We start from the raw sequence: 21,444 nt of genomic DNA on the forward strand, positions 1-21,444 counted from the left end.
TAAAGCTCAGAATTGTGATTGATGTTTAATAGTTATTATAGAACTCAATCAGGGAAAAGGAGACCTTGGCATGGTTAAGCCCAACTGAAGCTTTCAAAGCTGCTGCAGGCGTAAGAAAGTTGTGCTATAAATTGTTTGTAAAAGGGCCATTGATCATCAATTGTTCCATTTTTCCCCTTAAGTTAGTCAAATTAATAAAAAGGAAAAAATATGCTAATGCTAAGTGACTTAACTACAGAGGAAACACAAAACTGTTGCATTAAGTGATTAAAACGATTCCTTTGATGTAGTACATGCAAGATGTTTGAGAATTTTCCTGACTCTCCTAAATAGCCAAGTCAGCGGGGATTAAAACAAATGAGCTTTCTGTCTTGATTCTGCCGATCAGCTTAATACTAAGTGGCTTTGAAAATTCAGGATAAAGCAGTCAAGTGACCGGTCTTTAAATCAGTTTGGTCATCTGTGTAAAAATTACATATTGTTTCAGAGCTCACAGTCAAAGTAGGATTGTTTGGTTCTGTTCTTCCCAGCAGCACTGTCAAGCTGTTGTATAAAATTCTGGGAAGAAGGGGTGACTTGAGAGTTTAAGTCATGTTGTGTTTTAAGCTTTCAGTTCCTTGTAGTTTTTTTTTCTTCCTGGGTTCGTTTATGATAGCTTCTCTCTCTCTCTCAAAGTAATAATCTTCATGAACTGTCTGTTGTCTCACGGAAATTAATTGTGATTTTTAAAGTTCTAGTTCTAAGAATTTTAGGCCACAGAATAAACTCCCAAGCAACTAAGATTTGTTGCATGTACATGCTAGTAATAGCAAAGGACAAAATAAAAACAAATAAAAAACTTAATAGCTAAGCCATGCCCACATATCCACACCCCCCACTCTGTTCAGCATGGATCACTTTCGCAAGTGATGTTGAGCACTTACTGTGTACTAGGCTCCATGCCATTAATTGAGGAAACTCAGTGAACAGTCTACCTTCATTGAATTATCTGTGTCAGCCCAGCAAACTATGGCTTTTGAGCTATGTTCAGCATGCTGCCTGTTTTTATATGATCCCCAAGCTAAGAAAGGATTTTACATTTTAAAATGGTTTTTAAGAAGTCAGCCTATTATACAGAGTAAAGTAAGTCAGAAAGAGAAACACCAGTACTGTATATTAACGCTTATATATGGAATCTAGAAAGATGGTAATGGCGATCATATATGCAAAGCAGCAAAAGAGACACAGATGTAAAGAGCAGACTTTGGACTCTGTGGGAGAAGGTGAGGGTGGGATGATTTGAGAGAATAGCATTCAAACATGTATATTACCATATGTAAAACAGATGACCAGTGCAAGTTCAATGCATGAAGCAGGGCACTTAAAGCTGGTGCTTTGGGACAACCCAGAGGGACGGAGTGGGGAGGGAGGTGGGTGGGGGGTTCAGGATGGAGGGACACATGTGCACTTGTGACTGATTCATATCTATGTATGGCAAAACCATCACAATATTATAAAGTAATTATCCTCCAATTAAAATAATTAATTAAAGTAAAAAGAAAAGCATATATCATGTTATATAAAAGTGATGTGGAATTCAAATTTCAGTAGTGTCTATAAATAAAGTTTTATTGGCACACAGCTATAGCCATTCATTTGTGTGGTGTCCATGGCTGCTCTCCCAGGTATAATGCAGAGTTGAATAGTTGTGACAGAGAGCATATGGCCTGAAAAACTGAAAATATTTACCATCTGGCCCTTTACAGGAAAAGGTTATTAACCCCTGATCTAGGTAATCCAAAATTATCCTTTCCCAATTCCTTTGTTATCCAAATACTTCTTTCAACTCTCTATTTCTCTACCCTGGTATTAGAAGTACTTTTATCTGCATTTTACAGATGAGGAAACTGAGAAACAGAGAGATTCAGATAATTAAGCTACTGCTCATTTTTCATAGTAGCGATTATGGAAAGTTGTCATAGAATGTTCCTCTTCCATCTTTTAATACAAATATGGTGAGACCATAGCTCATCTTATATATTTTTATATTCCTTTAGACCTGAGGGGAGGCCTGAGCCTCAAGGGCGTTATCAATAAATATTTGTTGTTTGAAATAGCTTATGTTGAAAAAAATACACTTTTGGTTCCCATCAAGAGTTAGTCCCAGGGATTTTTAACATTGCTCCATTTTCCAGACAGTTTCCTAGGTTCTCAGAAAGTCTCTTTCTTTTTTTCCCCTCATTTTTCATCTCTTTTGGTAAGATCTCATTATATGGAAATATATGCCTTAATGGGAGCAGCATTGAATGATGTTTTTGTTCATATGTTAAACTATAACCTTTTATATTTTCTGATACTATTTCTGCCATTGATCAGAATGGGTTTATCAACTAAATTGCGCATTATAAAAATCAGTATTTATTGAGCATTGATCACTTGCTGTATGCCCAGCACTGTGTTCCATGTGGAGAACACAAGGAGGATTAAATGGAATAGCCCTTTAGCCTGATTTGAGTAGTATCAGAAAGAAGGTTCTCTCAGCTACAGAAACCTCCCTTATAATTTGATTTCTCACTCTGATTAATGAACTACTCTTTTAAATACAGATGTTTCTCTAGAGTTAATACATTAGATTGCTGTTAGTCACTCACATTTTATTACAAATTAGAGGCCCAATGACAGCTGTCTTGAGGGAATAACAGTTTTGATGGATGAGGTGGGAAAGGGGAGATGACTTTGGAGCATAGAATATTGCTATGAAAGGCCAGTGTTGGGTATGATCAGAGAGCAGAAGGTATGAACACCCAGGGCCTGGGTACTGAGATGAATGGATACAGGAAAGAGAAGGGATGGGAAAACAGAACCCAAGATGGTGAACACTAAAGGCAACTTTTTCTTTGATCTTTGCTAAGATTAACATTCATAATGTTTCTTAGGTCCATTTTGTGAGGTGTGCATATAGTGGCCCTCAGAAGAGTCCTTAGAGTTTGGGGGGAATGCGAACAGCCTGAATTCTCCTGGCTCATGCGTAGAGTCTGGCTTTGCTCAAGAAATCTTCCACTGTGCTCCAAGAATCTCATGGGCCCATCTGTCTCTCCATTAATTGCAGGGTTGCTTCAACAGCCTTTCTCTCCTACTCTGTTGTGTGCGTCCCTAAAACTTGACCTACAACTAAAAAGAGTGACATTATTCCCCCTGGGAATCAAGGTATTTAGTTAAGGATGTAACCTGGCCTGGGTTCTCTTGAAAGACCCTCCAGACAGGTACATAACAGCATTACTCCAAATCCTTAGAAGACGTTATGTATCTACTTTCTCTGTATAAACTACAGCCAAAATTTATTCATCATGTACTCTGGACCAAGGTATAAAAATGTGTTTTGTATGCAGTGTCATCGTGAATCCTTGCAGATAACCCAATGAAGTATAGGTGCTATTTTTTTCCTCAGGCTATGTCTCATGAAAAGGACACCATGTTAGTATTACACTGAGCTACAACCAATATAAAACATGATATATAATGCCTCAAATAACTAGGAGTTTATTTTCCTCATGTCATAGTGGGGAAAGGGAGGCAGTTCATATCTGATATGGTGGACTCCAGATGGCACTAACTCTTCATTCCACCATTGTTAGCATGTAGACTTATTCTTCATGTTTGTTGCCCTGTGATTACAAGATGACTGCTTTATCTCTGCCATTGCATCAGCATTGTGGAAAGGAAGAAGAGATATGGCTAACTTACCAGTGGGCAGTTTTGCCCCTAGGGGACATCTGACAATGTCTGAAAACATTTTTGGTTGTCATGACTTGCGAGGCATGTTGCTATCAGCATCTAGTATGTAGAAGCCAAAGATGCTTCTAAACATCCTACAACCCACAGGACAGCTCACCAGAAAAATAATCTGGCCTGAAATGTCAATAGCGCTAAGGTTGAAAAACCCTGGACTGTAGGCAAAGAGCACAAGCCAGCTGAGTCTTCATCTTTTAAAACAAATTCCTGGCGGTGCAACAAGGACCTTTAGTTATATGTCATTGGCCAAAATCTCATCCTGTAGCCACCTTTAACTGCAAAGGAAGTTGGATGATGCAGCTATTTTTTGTTGGGTCCATTGTCAACCCTGAGAAGAAGGAATGTGGATATTGGATAGCTAATAGGTGGTGGTTGCTTCAGAAAAGTTAAATAGTTTGCTCAGTGTCACACACGTAGTGAAGAGCATTTGAGTTTCCTTTATTAAGGACGGCAGTCCAATTGTCATGTGAAGCGCTTTCTAGAGGTCGGTGTGAATAAGGGATAGGAATGCATGGACCACAGCCTTGTCTAACTCAATGATAACTATGAGCCATGCCGTGTAGGGTCACACAAGACGGACGGGTCATGGTGGAGAGTTCTGACAAAATATGGTCCACTGGAGAAGGGAATGGCAAACCACTTCAGTATTCTTGCGTTGAGAACACCATGAACAGTATGAAAAAGCAAAAAGATAGGACACTGACAGATGAGCTCCCCAGGTCAGTAGGTGCCCAATATGCTACTGGAGATCAGTGGAGAAATAACTCCAGAAAGACTAAAGAGACAGAGTCAAAGCAAAAACAACTTCCAGTTGTGGATGTGACTGGTGATGGAAGTAAAGTCTGATGCCATAAAGAGCAATATTGCATAGGAACCTGGAAAGTTAGGTTCATGAATCAAGGCAAATTGGAAGGGGTCAAACAGGAGATGGCATCGACATTTTAGGAATCAGCGAAATAAAATGGACTGGAATATGTGAATTTAACTCAGATGGCCATTATATCTACTACTGTGGGCAAGAATCCCTTAGAGGAAATGTAGTAGCCATCATAGTCAACAAAAGAGTCTGAAATGCAATACTTGGATGCAATCTCGAAAATGACAGAATGATCTCTGTTCGTTTCCAAGGCAAACCAGTCAATATCATGGTAATCCAAGTCTATTCACCAACCAGTAATGCTGAAGAAGCTGACATTGAACAGTTCTATGAATACCTACAAGACCTTCTATAACACCGCAAAAAGATGTCCTTTTCATTATAGGGGACTGGAATGCAAAAGTAGGAAGTCAAGAAACACCTGGAGTAACAGGCAAATTTGGCCTTGGAATACAGAATGAAGCAGGGCAAAGACTAATAGAGTTTTGCTAAGAGAACACAATGGTCATACTAAACACTCTCTTCCAACAACACAAGAAAAAACTCTACACATGGGCATCAGATGGTCAACACCGAAATCAGATTGATTATGTTCTTTGCAGCCAAAGATGGAGAAGCTCTATACAGTCAGCAAAAACAAAACTGGGAACTGACTGTGGCCCAGATCATGAACTCCTTATTGCCAAATTCAGACTTAAATTGAAGAAAGTAGGGAAAACCACTAGGCCATTCAGGTATGACCTAAATCAAATCCCTAACGATTATACGGTGGAAGTGAGAAATAGATTTAAGGAACTAGATCTGATAGAGTGCCTGATGAACTATGGATAGAGGTTTGTGACATTGTACAGGAGACAGGGAGCAAGACCATCCCCAAGAAAAAGAAATGCAAAACAGCAAAATGGCTGTCTGAGGAGGCCTTACTAATAGCTGTGAAAAGAAGAGAAGCAAAAAGCAAAGGAGAAAAGGAAAGATATACCCATTTGAATGCAGAGTTCCAAAGAATAGCAAGGAGAAATAAGAAAGCCTTCCTCAGTGGTCAGTGCAAAGAAATAGAGGAAAACAATAGAATAGGAAAGACTAGAAATCTCTTCAAGAAACTTAGAGATACCAAGGGAATATTTTATGCAAAGATGGGCTCAATAAAGGACAGAAATGGTATGGACCTAACAGAAGCAAAAGATATTAAGAAGAGGTGGCAAGAATACACAGAAGAACTGTACAAAAAAGATCTTCATGACCCAGATAATCATGATGGTGTGATCACTTACCTAGAGCCAGACATCCTGGAATGTGAAGTCAAGTGGGCCCTAGGAAGCATCACTACGAACAAAGCTATTGGAGCTGATGGAATTCCAGTTGAGCTATTTCAAATCCTAAAAGATGATGCTGTGAAAATGCTGCACTCAATGTGCCAGCAAATTTGGAAAACTCAGCAGTGGCCACAGGACTGGAAAAGGTCAGTTTTCATTCCAATTCCAAGGAAAGGCAATGCCAAAAAATGCTCAAACTACCCCACAATTGCACTCATCTCACACGCTAGCAAAGTAATGCTCAAAATTCTCAAGCCAGGCTTCATCAATACATGAAGCGTGAACTTCCAGATGTTCAAACTGGATTTAGAAAAGGCAGAGGAACCAGAGATCAAATTGCCAGCATCTGTTGGATCATCAAAAAAGCAAGAGAGTTCCAGAAAAAACATCTATTTCTGCTTTATTGACTATGCCAAAGCCTTTGACTGTGTGGATCACAATAAACTGTGGAAAATTCTGAAAGAGATGGGAATACCAGACCACATGAACTGCCGCTTGAGAAATCTGTATGCAGGTCAGGAAGCAAGAGTTAGAAAAGGACATGGAACAACAGACTGGTTCCAAATAGGGAAAGGAGTACATCAAGGCTGTATGTTGTCACCGTGTTTATTTAACTTATATGCAGGGCACATCATGAGAATCGCTGGGCTGGATGAAGCACAAGCTGGAATCAAGATTGCTGGGAGAAATATCAATAACCTCAGATATGCAGATGACACCACCCTTATGGAAGAAAATGAAGAAGAACTAAAGAGCCTGTTGATGAAATTGAAAGAGGAGAGTGAAAAAGGTGGCTTATAGCTCAACATTCAGAAGACTAAGATCGTGGCATCTGGTCCCATCACTTAATGGCAAATAGATGGGGAAACAGTGGCAGACTTTATTTTTGGGGGCTCCAAAATCACTGCAGATGGTGACTCTAGCCGTGAAATTAAAAGATGCTTACTCCTCAGAAGAAAAGTTATGACCAACCTAGACAGCATATTAAAAAGCAGAGACATAACTTTGCCAACAAAGGTCCATCTAGTCAAAGCTATAGTTGTTCCAGTTGTCATGTATGGATGTGAGAGTTGGACTATAAAGAATGCTGAGCACTAAAGAATGGATGCTTTTGAACTGTGGTGTTGGAGAAGACTCTTGAGAGTCCCTTGGACTGCAAGGAGATCCAACCAGTCCATCCTAAAAGAAATTAGTCCTGAATATTCATTGGAAGGACTGATACTGAAGCTGAAACTCCAGTACTTTGGCCACCTGATGCGAAGAGCTGACTCATTTGTAAAGACCCTGATTCTGGTAAAGATTGAAGGCAGGAGAAGGGGATGCAATGGTTGGACGACATTACCAACTCAATGGGCATGAATTCAAGTAAACTCCAGGAGTTGGTGATGGACAGGGAGGCCTGGCATGCTACAGTCCATGGGGTCGCAAAGAGTCGGACACAACTGAGCGACTGAAGTGAACTGAATGCACGTACTGGTTATGGAAGACTCTGGAGTTTTTGATCAGCCACAAGTAGCCTGGGAAATGTTTCTTGTAGGATATAATGTGCAGTCTGTTATCCATTTATCCCCCCATTCTCTCAGTATTTGCTGTGGCCCTTGCCTTTCCTTCTTTTCCATATAACCCATGGAGTAATTGATTTCAGGCCTGCCTCACTAATCCTTTGCCATCAAGCTGTTGGTGCCTCGTTTCTTCCATTCTTGGAACATAACAAAGTGGTGTGATCAGTTATTTGCTTTATAGGGTCTCTCAGAGTTTATTTGGAGAGTGGGCGCCTTTCTAAGTGTGTCAAGCAGTAAGGTGTATAATACAGGGATTTGGCTTATGCAGTCATCAGGAAGGCTGGGCTGTGAAGCGTAGAGCCTTGCCCATGGTCTCTGCTGCCCACACACATAGGGGTCTTCCGCAGAGAGCGTGTGGGAGCTGCTGGCCAAGTGTTCTATCTGCTACCTGCAGTTCTGCCATGCCTGCCCAGAGCTATTGGCTGTGAGTGAATAACTGGTGTCTCCTCCTCTACTCCTGTCTCCTGTGAATGCTTCTCATTCACAATGTGTGACCTGGAGCCAGGTCCCATGGGGTCTGGGGAGATGGGGTTTTGAGGCTTCTCAGGGGAGAGTAGCATGGGGTGGGGTGGGAAGATGTGGAAGTGACAACCGGCTGACTGGCAGGGATGACTTGAGTTTGAATAGAGGCATAAGAACACAGCACAGTTTGGGGGAAGAAGTCTTCTTTTCCAGTGTTGGCAGTGTTGGTATTAGTATTATTACTTTATCTCTGTGTTCTTAGCAGATGAATAGAGATTCTTTATACCTGTATTCTGGCTCTCTTCAAAAAATGGTATTGCTAAATAATAAAAAAGGATTCCATGACCTGCATATACAGTGCAGAAAGTAATATATTCTGTGAAGCTCTATAGTGCAGTGGGAGACCCAGAGCGTGAGATTTGAAAAACAATGCATAATTCACCAGCATGCTCTGGAAAGACCAGTGTTCAGAAAACAATTGTGGATGACTCAGCTTGTATATTCCTTTATTTTTTTTGAAGCTATCTGGAGCTCTTTATTTGTTATAGTTATATATATGACTTGTGGTGAGCTGATAAAACACAGTGAGGAATTAAGCACAATGAGGGAAATATTGAGTCTCAGAAGAAGGTAACTTAGAGACATAGGATGTATTGTTTGGTGTTAGGGGAGAGCTGTAACCTCTAGTTACCTGCTGTCTGGGTCACATCAGGGTTTCAGTGTAACTCACAGGGCTTTGAAGACAAAATTTGATCTGTGCTGTATTTGAGTCTGGAATAGCAAAACCCATTATGAGTGTGTCCTATGGCAGTTGTAAAATCTTCTCTGAATCTGGAGTTTCAAGTTTCTGCTGACATTTAATATTTGAATTATCTCAAGGAAGATAAAGAAAATGTACTATCTTATTCTATTTCTTTCTTGAGTGAGGAAAATTGAAAGGGTTGAAGGAAAAAAGACTCATTACTAAGAGCAGTGTGCAAAGGGCAATGGTTTTAGCTTTGCTGGAATAAAATCAGTATGTTTGGGATTGCCTGGTGTCTTACATTGGGTCTTCTCGAGGCAGAGTTGGAGATGAGGATTCACATTCAAGTGATTTATAATTTATTCAGCAAGGGCTCCCAGGAGAAGACAGCAGGGGATGAGGGAAGCCAGACTGGGAAGGGTAAGAGATGGACTGGGGTCCATTTCAGGGGAAGTCTCAGATAGTCTGATCCTGCACAGAACTTTGACATACAAATTGTACCTTATACTCAGTCCTGAACTGTAGCAAAGGAGCTGGACTTTCACATTCCTGCTATAGTTAGTTGTTGGCTGAGGGCTGCTTGGCCGCCAGTGGAAGCTGGGGGCCCAAGGCAGATAACCTCCCGGGAAGGAGCTGTTTTGAGTATCCTAGTAGCCCTTGGGCAGGCCTTCAAAGTCTCAGGTGCTTGCCTTTAGAAAGAAAGAAGAACATGCATCCTGGGGAGGGATGTGCTGAAGTGATAAAAGGGATCTGGCCAGAGCCCTGCCACTGTGCTTACTCTTTGAGTAAGCTGTTCTTTTGTTTTGGTGAAACCCTGAGTTGGGGGGTTGGGAGGAGACAGTTTCTTGAGGGCATGGGTTGGCAAACCTTTTCTTTAAAATAAAGGGCTAGAGAGTAAATATTTGAGACTTTGTGGACCACAGGGTTTCTCTCCCAACTCTTCAACTCTGCCGTTGTAGTGTAAAAGCAGCCATGTAAATGAGTCATGCAAATGAGTGGGCGTGGCTGTGTTCCAGTAAAACTTGATTTATAGAAACAGATGGAGGGTTAGGGAGGCAGAGAAATTTGGCCCAGAGGCCACAGTTTGCCTGTCCCTGCTGTGGAGGCTCCTTGTATGTACCAGAGATGGCTTTTTCCTTTATCCATTTCCTGTATCCTGCAAAACAGGGAATAAGTGGTATGTCTATCAAAAGGATGGTTATGATGCATCTTCAGTTAGTCTGGACCCCCTCCCTCCAATTTTTCTGGCATCCTAGCCATCATTCTCAGGGTTGCACGGATAATCTCACTGAAGAGTGACTCATTTTATTGCTGCTAAAAATACTTTGTTCTCTCTTGTCTGTAAAATCAAACACAGATTTCTCAGCGTGGCATTCGGGAAACACTGTGAACAGGCCAAAGTTGATTTTCCTGCATTTTTTTCTGCTGTCCACCCTTTGTGCTTTCTAGTCCAGCTCCATGCAACTATTTACCATCTCTCTGGCATACTCTTTGTTTTTCATCTCCCTGACTTTGCCCCTGCTGTTTTCTTTCCTGGAATTCCTTCCTCTTAGCTCTACATTTTGAAATCCCAACCATTCTCTGAGACTCAGTTTGGTCCCCTTCTCCATTAAGCATTTTCCCCATGAGGAAATAGTATCTGCTCTGGACTTCAATAACAATATTGTCTGTAAATACAGTTATCTATTTATAGACAATATTGTCTATATCTAAACCTTTATGTTGAATTATATAGTTCTTTGCTACATTCACTATACTTTTAACATATCGAGGGAAGGCACTTAGATTTATTTTTTTATTTTTTGTCCTTCACAGTTGATTACATATAGTAGATATTCAGTAAATAGAGTTTTCAGATGAAAGTTGCATTCTTACATCCTATGATTATTAATGAGTTAAGTGCTGAAATTCTGATATCATTTTTCTTTTTCCTTTTTATAGGCAAGAGCTGTTTTGGCAAAAGTTGGCTATCCTGAGTTTATAATGAATGATACTTATATTAATGAAGACCTCAAGTCAGTAAGTGCTAAATTTACTATAATTTCTTTTTTTTTCCTGGCAAGTTGTACTGGCCTCATGCCTTTCTACAAACCCAAGTCTAGGCAATTAAATCTGGTTGTGCCATAAAGCACCAACTTTTGAGTCATTCCTTGGCTAGATATGAGCCTCATTATGCAGACATATCATAAGATTTACAGCAGTTTCACAATAAAGCAAGTGTCAGAAAGAATGTGTACCTGAGTGGGTACCATAAAGCAAATGGGTTTGGATTTGGTCTACTTTGATCATACAGGAAAGAGTTAAGAAAACTGAGTATTTTACAATTAGTGGACACGTTCTAATGGTGAATCTATGATATTTGTTGTTAAATAGTCTTTATGTGCTTCATTCATAATAAATGACTAGTAATAAATCTTGCCTGTTGTGAGTTAACTTCATTAAGCTTTATGAGTGTTTTGGCAAGCTAAGTGCATATACATGTGATTCTATAATTTATTGTGAATTGAACTGTATATTTATAGTAAGTTTCTGATGGAGAAATAATAATTTTTTATTCTAATATTATGGGACATATATTTTCCAGTAGATACATTCATTGCAGGCCTTTCTAATCATAACCACTGTCATTTGCTTTCCTACAGATAGTTCTGGTAAACAACTTTTCTTCACCACAAAACTCCCTCTTTTTACCATTCACTAGATTTTCTTGAAAAAGTAGTTTTAAAAAATTAATTAAATAACTGTGATTCTGTAGTGTAGCTCTTTCCTGAGATTGTGGTCTAACAAGCAATCCTAGCTTTGTACATGAACATTGGAATTTTATAAGATCATTCAAAAGTGAGTGAAAACTTTAATTTGAAAATTTCTCCATTGGGCTCCAAGATATAGCCTTCCAAAATATTGATCTAGTTGCTGTAGAGGAAAATAATTGTGCTTCACAGTATCCCAAAGCTCTGACAGCCCATCTTATTACACATTGTTTTGATCCTGAAAAATCTCACTATTAGTATGATGATGAAAGATACTGACACATTTGCCAAATTCATGTACATTATTTTTTAAACACCACACTGAACCTGTGAAATAAATGGTATTTATCTGAGTATTGCAGAAAAGGACATAGAGACTCAAAGTAGTTAAGTGATTTCCTCAGTGCCCTGCCTAGCATCAGAGCCAGGACTGAAATCTGGGTCCAACAAACTCTGCTTGTAATCAGAGAAGGGGTTTTGCAGGGTTCTTGTCAGGCACCCCTGCTGGAGGAGCAGAGGAGTGAGTTGAAGAGTAGGTGGGAACTGCTTTCCCAGAGCTGGTTGGGTTGAGACGAGTGAAGGGATGGAGGTCATACTGTTAAATGGGTAAGAGCACAGGCTTTGGATTGATTCTGGCTCTTCCACTTACTAGTTGTTTGAGCTTGTGCAAGTTTTTAAATTTCAGTTGGCTTCCCTTTGGTTATCTGAAGACTGAAAATAATAATAGCCAAGTCTTAGTATTGCTGAAAAGATTAAGTGAGATTCAGTTCATTTGCTCAGTCATGTCCGACTCTTTGCGACCCCATGGACTGCAGCACACCACGCCTCCCATCCATCATCAACTCCTGGAGTTTACTCAAACTCATGTCCATTGAGTTGGTGATGCCATCCAACCATCTTATCCTGTGTCGTCCCCTTCTCCTCCTGCAATCCATCTTTCCCAAGATCAGGGTCTTTTCAAATGAGTCAGTTCTTCACATCAGGTGGCCAAAGTATTAGAGTTTCAGCTTCAGCATCAGTCCTTCCAATGAATATTCAGGACTGATTTCCTTTAGGATGCACTGGTTGGATCTTCTTGCAGTCCAAGGGACTCTCTCAAGAGTCTTCTCCAACACTGCAGTTCAAAAGCATCAGTTCTTCAGTGCTCAGCTTTCTTTATGGTCCAACTCTCACATCCTTACATGACTACTGGAAAAACCATAGCTTTGATTAGATGGACCTTTGTCGGCAAAGTAATGTCTCTGCTTTCTGATATGCTGTCTAGGATTGTCATAGCTTTTCTCCCAAGGAGCAAGCATCTTTTAAGTGAGATTAAATACGTGTAAAAGCACCTAGCATAATGTCTGGCACATAAGTCATCTCCCCATAAATGATAGCTATAACTTAGCAGCAATGAGAACTATTGTTGCTAAGTAGAGCATCACCAGGTCACAAAGTACCTCAGCGGGAGAATCTGGAGAGTTAAATGTGATTGGCAAACATCTCAAGTCAAGACTGCAGAGGAGGGGACTGCCCTGGTGGTCTAGTGGTTAAGAATCCGTCTTCCAATACTGGGGATGTGGATTCGATCCCTGGTTGGGGAACTAAGATCCCACATGCCATGGAGCAACTAAGCCTGTGCACCACAGCCACTGAGCCTGCACATTGGAACTGCCGAGGCCGTGTGCTGTGTGTGCCACAACTGGAGAGAAGGGAAGGACCTGTGCACTGCGACTAAGGCTCATCACAGCCAACAAGAAAGATTTTTTTATAAAAAGAATGCAGATGAGATTTGAGAGGAAGCAGATTGTAGTGGTTATGAACATGGATCCTGGGATCAAAGTGTCCGGAGTGAAGTCCCTGTTCTTCTGTTTTCTAGCTGTATGACCTGAGGTAGGTTATACTACCTCTCTGTGCCTCAGTTTCTTCATCTCACTTTCCTCATATCAAAATGGAGGTAGTCATAATCCTTGCCTTCAGTTCAGTTCAGTGCAGTTCAGTTGCTTGGTCATGTCTGACTCTCTGTGACCCAGTGGACCGCGGCACACCAGGCTTCCCTGTCCATCAGCAACTCTGTCCATCACCAATCCCTGCCTCCAGGGCTGCTATGAGGCTCAGATAAGTGAACATACTTAAAGTATATAGAACTGGTCCTGGCACATAGGAAGCACACTAGAAGTGTTAGTTATAGCTTCTTCAATTTTCACTTCTGATAGTAAATTATTTTGGTTTGGAGAAGTCATTACAAATTAACACATATAATATCCATGTGCCCGAAATTGATTTAAGAGGCTGCACAGATGGAACAGTCTCAAGCCTTAATCCAATAAGATAGCATTCAGGGTTCATTCACAGTGTTCACTTGATCAAGTTTTGTTGGCAGCCTGCTGCTGTTTAAAGTGAATGCCCCAAATTTAAGAGTTCAATAAATGTAGTACCTTTTGTGAAAAGAGACAAGACGCCAGACAGGATGCAGTGTTAGGTGTGTTTCCTCGTGTCTCCACAGCCTGAACTGAAGACATTATATACCAAGATTTTAAAGTACTTTTGTGAAGAAATGGCTTTCATCTGACTCATTACTGAGGTAGACACAATTACACCGCAGAATTTCTAACAGCTTAAAAAAGACAGTGAAAAAAATATAAATGCAAGAAGCAAAAAATCCATTTCTGTTCAGAAACTGATAAAGAAAAACTGAAAATAGGTGAAGGATGCTTGGTGTGATAGATAGTAACAGTGTCCCCAAGGTTAATAGCAAAAGGACTAAAGTATTGCTGATACACAATGGGACTGTGTTTTCAGTTTTGAGAAATATGTAGATAAGGACTACTATAGGGCCTCTGAGAAATTTCTGGTAATACAAACTCTGAACAGGAAAGGCTTTTGCAAATGAAAAGCAGCTTACTTTATTTATTGCAAGTAAAGATGTGATTCATCAGGCACAAACACAAAAAGAAAGATAGGGACTGGGGAATGGATTAGATAAAAGTCAAGGAGAAATTGATCATTGGAACATAGAGAAAGCAAGGAGATTCCAGAAAAACATCTACTTCTGTTTCATTGATAAAGCCTTTGATTGTGTGGATCACAGCACTTTGTGGAAAATTCTGAAAGATATGGGAATACAAGATCACCTTACCTGCCTCCTGAGAAACCTGTATGTGGATCAAGAAGCAATAGTTGGAATGTTATATGGAACAACTGATTGGTTAAAAATTGGGAAAGGAGTATGCCAAGGCTATATATTGTTACCCTACTTACTTAACTTATGTGCAGAGTACATCATGTGAAATACCAGGCTAGGTGAATCACAGGCTGGAATCAAAATTGCTGGGAGAAATATCAGCAACCTCAGATATGCAGATGATACGACTCTAATGGCAGAGAGTGAAGAGGAACTAAAGAACCTCTTGATGAGGGTGAAAGAGGCGAGTGAAAAAGCTGGCCTTAAAACTCAACATTCAAAAAACTAAGATCATGGCATCTGGTCCCATCACTTCATGGCAAATAGAAGCAAAAAAAGTGAAAGCAGTGACAGATTTCATTTTCTTGGACTCCAAAATCAGTGTGGATGGTGACTGCAGCCATGAAATTAAAAGATGCTTGCTCCATGGAAGGAAAGCTATGACAAACCTAGACAGTGTATTAAAAAGCAAAGGCTTCACTTTGCTGACAAAGGTCTGTCTAGTCAAAGCTATGCCTTTTCCAGTAGTTATGCATGGATGTGAGCGTTGGACCATAAAGAAGGCTGAGCACCAAAGAATTGATGCCTTTGAATTGTGGTGCTGAAGAAGACTGCAGGGAGATCAAACCAGTCAATCTTAAATGAAATCAACCCTGAATATTCATTGGAAGGATTGATGACCACCTGATGCAAAGAGCTGACTCATTGGAAAAGACCCTGATGCTGGGAAAGATTGAAGGCAACAGGAGAATAAGGCAGCACAGGATAAGATGGTTAGATAGCATCATGAACTCAGTGGACATGAATTTGAGCAAACTTTGGGAATTAGTGGAAGACAGAGAAGCCTGGCATGCTGTAGTCTGGGGGTTCGTAAAGAGTTGTACCCAATTGAGTGACTGAGCAACAACAACAACAAGGAGAAAGACTGAAAACTGAAGTTGGGGTCATGTGGAGATAAGAGCAAATGGAAAAGAACTTACAGGAAAATGTAAAGAATTAGAAAAAAATGTTTCTTCTGGGCATGACAGGGTAAACTAAGATAGTCAGCAAAGTATTTCTGAACAGCAGTCTTTTTGTAGTCTTTTAAAAGAGCAAGAAGAAAGGCAATGCCCTTTATGTGAACCTCCAGTAGTGTACAGGCTTTCCTGGTGGCTCAGACGCTAAAGAATCTGCCTGCAATGCAGGAGACATAGGTTCAATCCCTGGGTCAGGAAGATCCCCTGGAGAAGGGAATGGCTACTCACTCTAGTATTCTTGCCTGGAGAATCCCATGGACAGAAGAGCCTGGTGGGCTACAGTCCATAGGATTGCAAAGAGTCAGACACGACTGAGTGACTAACACACACACCAGTAGTGTACAGGAAAGCCTGCTACTCAGTCTAAAAAGAAAGACATCAGTCTATGTTTAAATAAACCTTATAAAGTGTACCTTCACTGCTCCTTAATGGAGAGAGACACAAGAATGAGTTTTTACCAATTTGGGGGAGATTTCTATATCAGCCAGGGAAGCCAAACCACACTAGGTATTTCAGAGAGGAGATTTAATACAGGAAATAGGTTGGAAGGTGTGGTAAACCAGAGATTAATAACTTTTTCAGGAAGCAGTGATCTCCCTTGTGTCTAGGGATGCAAAAGGGAGGAGGTGGTGGTACCATCGAGAGCAGAGGAGGAACTGCCACTCCAGATCATTGTTGGAAGAAAGGAGAAAGAGGAACCGAAGAGAACAAGCACAGCATCCTTTCCCCTCCTGCCACCTGATTTCCCTCAGTGCCTCCTATTGGCAGGAAGCCCACTGGCAACGGTGCCTGGGAAGCATGGTTTTCAGATTCACAGCCCAGCATTACGGACTCGAGTAAAAGGGTGTGCGTGTATCTGAGAGACAATAGGTAAATAATCGAGCCCATTAGGCACATCACCCACTGTTGTGAAAGCCAGTGGAGAATTACAGTAGGAGCTCAAGTCAGAATCATAGCCGGCATCCATTTACTTAGGAGAATAGGATGTGGGTAATTTTTCAGAGATAGTGTTTCTGGTGAGTGATACACACATACATTTGATACATAGACATAAACACGTGAATAGAGATGTCTAGGTAATATGTGAACCCACATAATATTCTCTGGGACAGGCCTTGGTCTACTGTTAGCAGTGGAATGCTTGTGTGTTTATGTGTGCATGTTTTATGTGTGCATAAATGACAGAGAGTGCTGTTGCCACTATGCAAGAGTGAGGTGATACTTAGGTGGAGTGCTCTAGAAAAGCAGGTTGTTGAGACCATTCTGTACTCCTTGGTAAAAACACAAAATGAACCATTGTGGCCAACTTTCTCAAGTGATCTCTGGCCCTCATGACCCTGGAAGGGCAAGAGTGGGCCCTGGAGGGAGGCGCGCTGGTGCCCACCAGCCTTGTAGCCCGCCCCCCGTCCCTCCTGCACGGCGGCCTCCATCTTCAGTGCTCCGCTGGCTGCAGCAGACCAAGACTTCCCTTTATCCCCAGTGGTGGCAGCAGGCCAGCTGGTCTCATCTGGTTCCTGGTTGATGTGGTAGTTGACGCTCCCTCAGAGTCACCCTTGCATGGCTGCTTGTGGGAATTCTATCTTCCGCAGTGTTCTGTATATGTAGGTTGTTAAACAGTGTGAACACCATCCCTGTATGTAGGTGTGTATATATGTATACGCACATAACCACTTACAGCAAAGCCATCTAAACACAGCAATCTTGCATATTACTTTGCTATTTAAATAAGGGAAAACATAATTCTAAAATCTGGATTCCATTGAAGTTTTCACAGTTCTTTGCTGCCTAAAATAAAATCTTTCCTAGATGTGTCTAGTTATATCATTGAGTATGTTTGAATGGGTTAACTTAAAAAGTAGTCTAGAATCTGTACTCCTGTTGACTCATGTAGTGTCTTGAAAGTGAAAGTAAGTAAATAGCGTGTCTGACTCTTTGCGACCCCATGGACTGTAGCCTCCAGGCTCCTCCATCCATGGGATTTTCCAGGCAAGAGTACTGGAGTGGGTTGCCATCTCCTTCTCCAAATGTCTTATCAACTTGTATTTACTGATCCTACAGAGAAGCTGAATATATTGCCTTGTTTTGCCCTTCTTATGTGTTCCACACCTTTGAGAAGGGTAATAGCTTTATTCTTCTATTTAGTCTGTTGCATTTGGTGCTAGACATCCAGGATAGGGTGTCTACCAAGAGAAAGTTAGATTCCCCTAGATTTTATCTTCTGGACAGCTATTCTTAGAAAATGACATGAGAGCCCCAATTAATCCCCCAAAGGTCACTCAGTTGAAAAGTCAGGAGATACAGTTGATTGGAAGTCATTATCAACTTGACCTAGATTGTCACCAGTAACTGAAAGGACCAGAGACTTTTGAGCCAATTATTGTCACTTTCAGAGTTAAAATATTTTTGGGGAAGATTGCAAGTGGTTCTAAAATATTCATGCACATTCATTCTTATTGCTGTCTCTACAATAAGCAGAACTTTCCCAGTGGTTGCTAGGTTTCAAAGTTTTTTCTCCTTCAAGGTCCTGTTGAAATACTTGAAATTATCACAGTATTATCACATGATGGAAATTTTGAGAAATAGAGAAAAGGAATGAAAAAAACCCTGAATGTTGGTATTCAAACCTAATAATACATACTTCAGTTTTACTGTGTTATTTTGTCTTTCCATTTTTGTATAGCTGTAATTGATGCTTATATATAATTTTGTACACTGACCTTTACAGTTGATAGATTGTTTTGTCCTTGTCTTCCATAGCCTTCATTACCATTATTTTAACAGCTGTCTGATAGTAAGTAAACTCTACCCTGATTTATTTAATCACAGCTTCTCCTCCTCCTTCCCTGTACTCTTTCTGTTGAATCATCGGTTTTCTTATTAGGGCCAGTGAAAATAACATTGAAGTAGGAGCCTAATGATGTGGACTGGATGACTTAGCCAGGTTCCCTAATCTCTCCATCTCTGTTTCCCATATGGCCCTTTCCTATCCCCACTCAACCTGTCTTACAGGGAAAGTTAAAAATTGTCCCCAATTACCTGTGATTTCCATTGAATAAATAGAATAGATCAACCAAACTAGGCTAAGAAATAGAAGCTATGCTCAGTTTAATAATTAAAGCAATTTAAAATGTATCCTCTGAACATAAGTAAGCTGTTGGCAAATTGTCATTATTTGCCTCCAAGTTTTGTTCTTCATGATCATTTCCATGGCTATGGTAGGACCATATTTATTTAAAGTATCTTTAGACTTGGAATTCCTTTTTTTTTTTTAAAGAAAATTTTGCATTTAATATCTGTAGAACAACCTGAATGTCAAGGTTTTTTTTTTCCCTTTCCTCCAAATGGAACAGAAAAGTACCATTAGCAAACTCTTCTAAAAGTAACAAGTGATCCCATTGATAGTACAAAAAAAAGGTAGTATTTTTGAAGGAAATTCCTTTGGGAACATTTTCCAGAACATGCTCTGAACCCAAGAACATATCTGAATTTTCTATCAGTTGCAATCATATTCTAAAAATTCTGACAGAGCTGTGTTGGGAACGAAAGCTAAAAAATGATTAAACAGTGGACACATCTTTTAACTGTGTGATCTGGGAATGTATTAGGATTGCTAGTTAAGGTCATTTATTTGAACAAGGAATTTACTCTGTTTCATCTGAGGCTGAGTATAAACATCTACCTAAAATACAATTGATTTTTAAGATTCCTCTTTACTATAAAGCATTTCAAACATCAGAAAAGCATATAAAATCATACTTTGAACACCTCAAGCTTTAACATATATCAAACATATTTGCCATATTTGGCATCATACATATGTATACATGTATACATGCATACATACATTTTAAATGAATAAAGCAGATACATTGGAAATTCTTTGTGTAATTCTCCTTGACCTAATGTCCTTTTTCCCTGCCCATCTCCTTCCCCCCGGCTGTCTCCTTCCCTAGAAATCCTCTCTTGAATTCAGTGTTTCTCATTCTCATGCATTTCTTCATGCTTCTGCTACACAAGTATGTTCCCATAAACAACATATAGTATTATTTAATTAGTTGTAAATTTTAAAATTCTCTAATGCATACAACTAGTCTAATGTTCTCAGCATTGCCTTTGAAATTATTTCATGTTCACACATAGAGACCATTTGTTTAGACTTCTGTGTGGTTTTCCATTAGGTGACTATACCTCGGTTTATTTATCAGCCACCACCCCTAAGAGGATTGAGGGAGGGACAATTTGAAGTCTTATTTCTATAACTTGTTGGCCAGCTGGATTGCCAAAGATGCCAGGATTTGATCCTTTCATTCCTGCCTTTCTCATTCTCTGTGGCTTTAGTTATTTTATTCTTTTCTGTATATATTGGCATGGTCCCCTGGAAGGATTGCTAAATTGAATAATTAACAAAAGTTACTCTGCAGACAAAATGAATATCCATGATATGTTAGGGAAAAGAGAAACCTGAGCCAGACATTGGCCAATAAACAGGCTGTTGTCAAGTTTATAACTGTCAAGTTGTATATATTCATTTGTATCTATGATGTTATGCCTCTGGGTCTCATATACCTTCATTTGCTGTATTTTAGTTTTTGCTTTTAAGAATGTCATGGCTTAAATTTACAAAAATATTATAGCTAATAAAATATGATTACTCTTGATTATTTGCTTCTTCAAATGTGTATTATTCTTATTTTATTTGCCACATTTTAATATATTTAAAACCAAAGTGTCAGGGAGCACTACGAACCACTGCTTTTACTGTTACACAGATACTGTTTACAATATTTAAGTACTGCTGGTTTTATAGATCGTGCCTATAGAATTAAAACTGTCTGCCATTCTTCTTCCAAAAAAAGGAACTCAAGAATCAATTATGTCTTTTTCCCTGTTTTAATAGACAGCATTGTTGTAAGCTACCAGCTTCCTGTTTTTCCATGCGAGCTATATATATTTGGTTTCTGTCATTTCATGAATTTTTAGTGACCAGATCATTTTTGAGTTTTGATAGATAATTTCAGTTAATAATTAAATTATTCTAATGACTCTTAGGGTAGAAAATCAGTTTGAATCACTTTCATTTTTTTCCCTTCATGAACAAATACTGATTACAATAAATTGAATTTTGCCATTTGGCCAAATCATCATCTATGAACTAAATGAGGTTTCAGCTGACTAAACTGAGTGTTATTAGAAGAACCTATATGATAGATAAATAAAGTACACATTTTTAGAAAAGATCAAGAAGTTTCAAACCTAATATGTTCTATAAAGGTTAAAGTAGATTTTTCAATTATAAAGCAAATGAAATGCATTGTAAATTAGTGCAGCTTCTCTTATTTTTTTTTAAATTGTAATCCAGAATTGACCGTATTGATTTTTGAGCTTTTTATTTTAAAAGAAAAATCACTGAGGTGAAATTTCATGGTTTTGTGAATACTGGGTTAACCGGTGATGGCTGAGAGATAATGCGAGGAGTGCAGTGTCTCTGCTGGCCACTCTTTTTGTGTGCTGAATTCTTTTTTTTTCAGAGCCATCTCTTATCTACACTTAGAACAGTGATGGTTGTGGTTTGTTTTATTCAGATCAAGTTTTCAGAATCTGACTACTTTGGCAACGTCCTGCAAACCCGCAAGTATTTAGCACAGACTGATTTCTTCTGGCTGAGAAAAGCTGTTCCCAAAACAGAGTGAGTAAAAAAAAAGAAAAAAAAAGACATTAAAAGTGAAATAGATAAATATGTTGATGGGTAAGGGAGTCTCTTTAGATCAAACTTTGTAATTCCCCTCAA

The 21,444-nt window shown here is 39.6% G+C and overlaps 1 protein-coding gene across 2 annotated transcripts in view; it reads left to right on the top strand.

Annotated features, from left to right (window-relative positions):
• Positions 1-21,444, top strand: part of PHEX (phosphate regulating endopeptidase X-linked) — a 196,651-nt gene that overhangs the window by 122,491 nt on the left and 52,716 nt on the right. For both annotated transcript variants that reach the window (XM_065915712.1, XM_065915713.1), the window contains exons 13-14: positions 10,669-10,746; positions 21,239-21,342. In XM_065915712.1, the coding sequence (XP_065771784.1) occupies positions 10,669-10,746; positions 21,239-21,342 (182 nt within the window). The remainder of the gene's footprint in view (positions 1-10,668; positions 10,747-21,238; positions 21,343-21,444) is intronic.

This window comes from Muntiacus reevesi, chromosome X (genome assembly GCF_963930625.1).
Source record: "Muntiacus reevesi chromosome X, mMunRee1.1, whole genome shotgun sequence".
Lineage (NCBI taxonomy): Eukaryota > Metazoa > Chordata > Mammalia > Artiodactyla > Cervidae > Muntiacus > Muntiacus reevesi.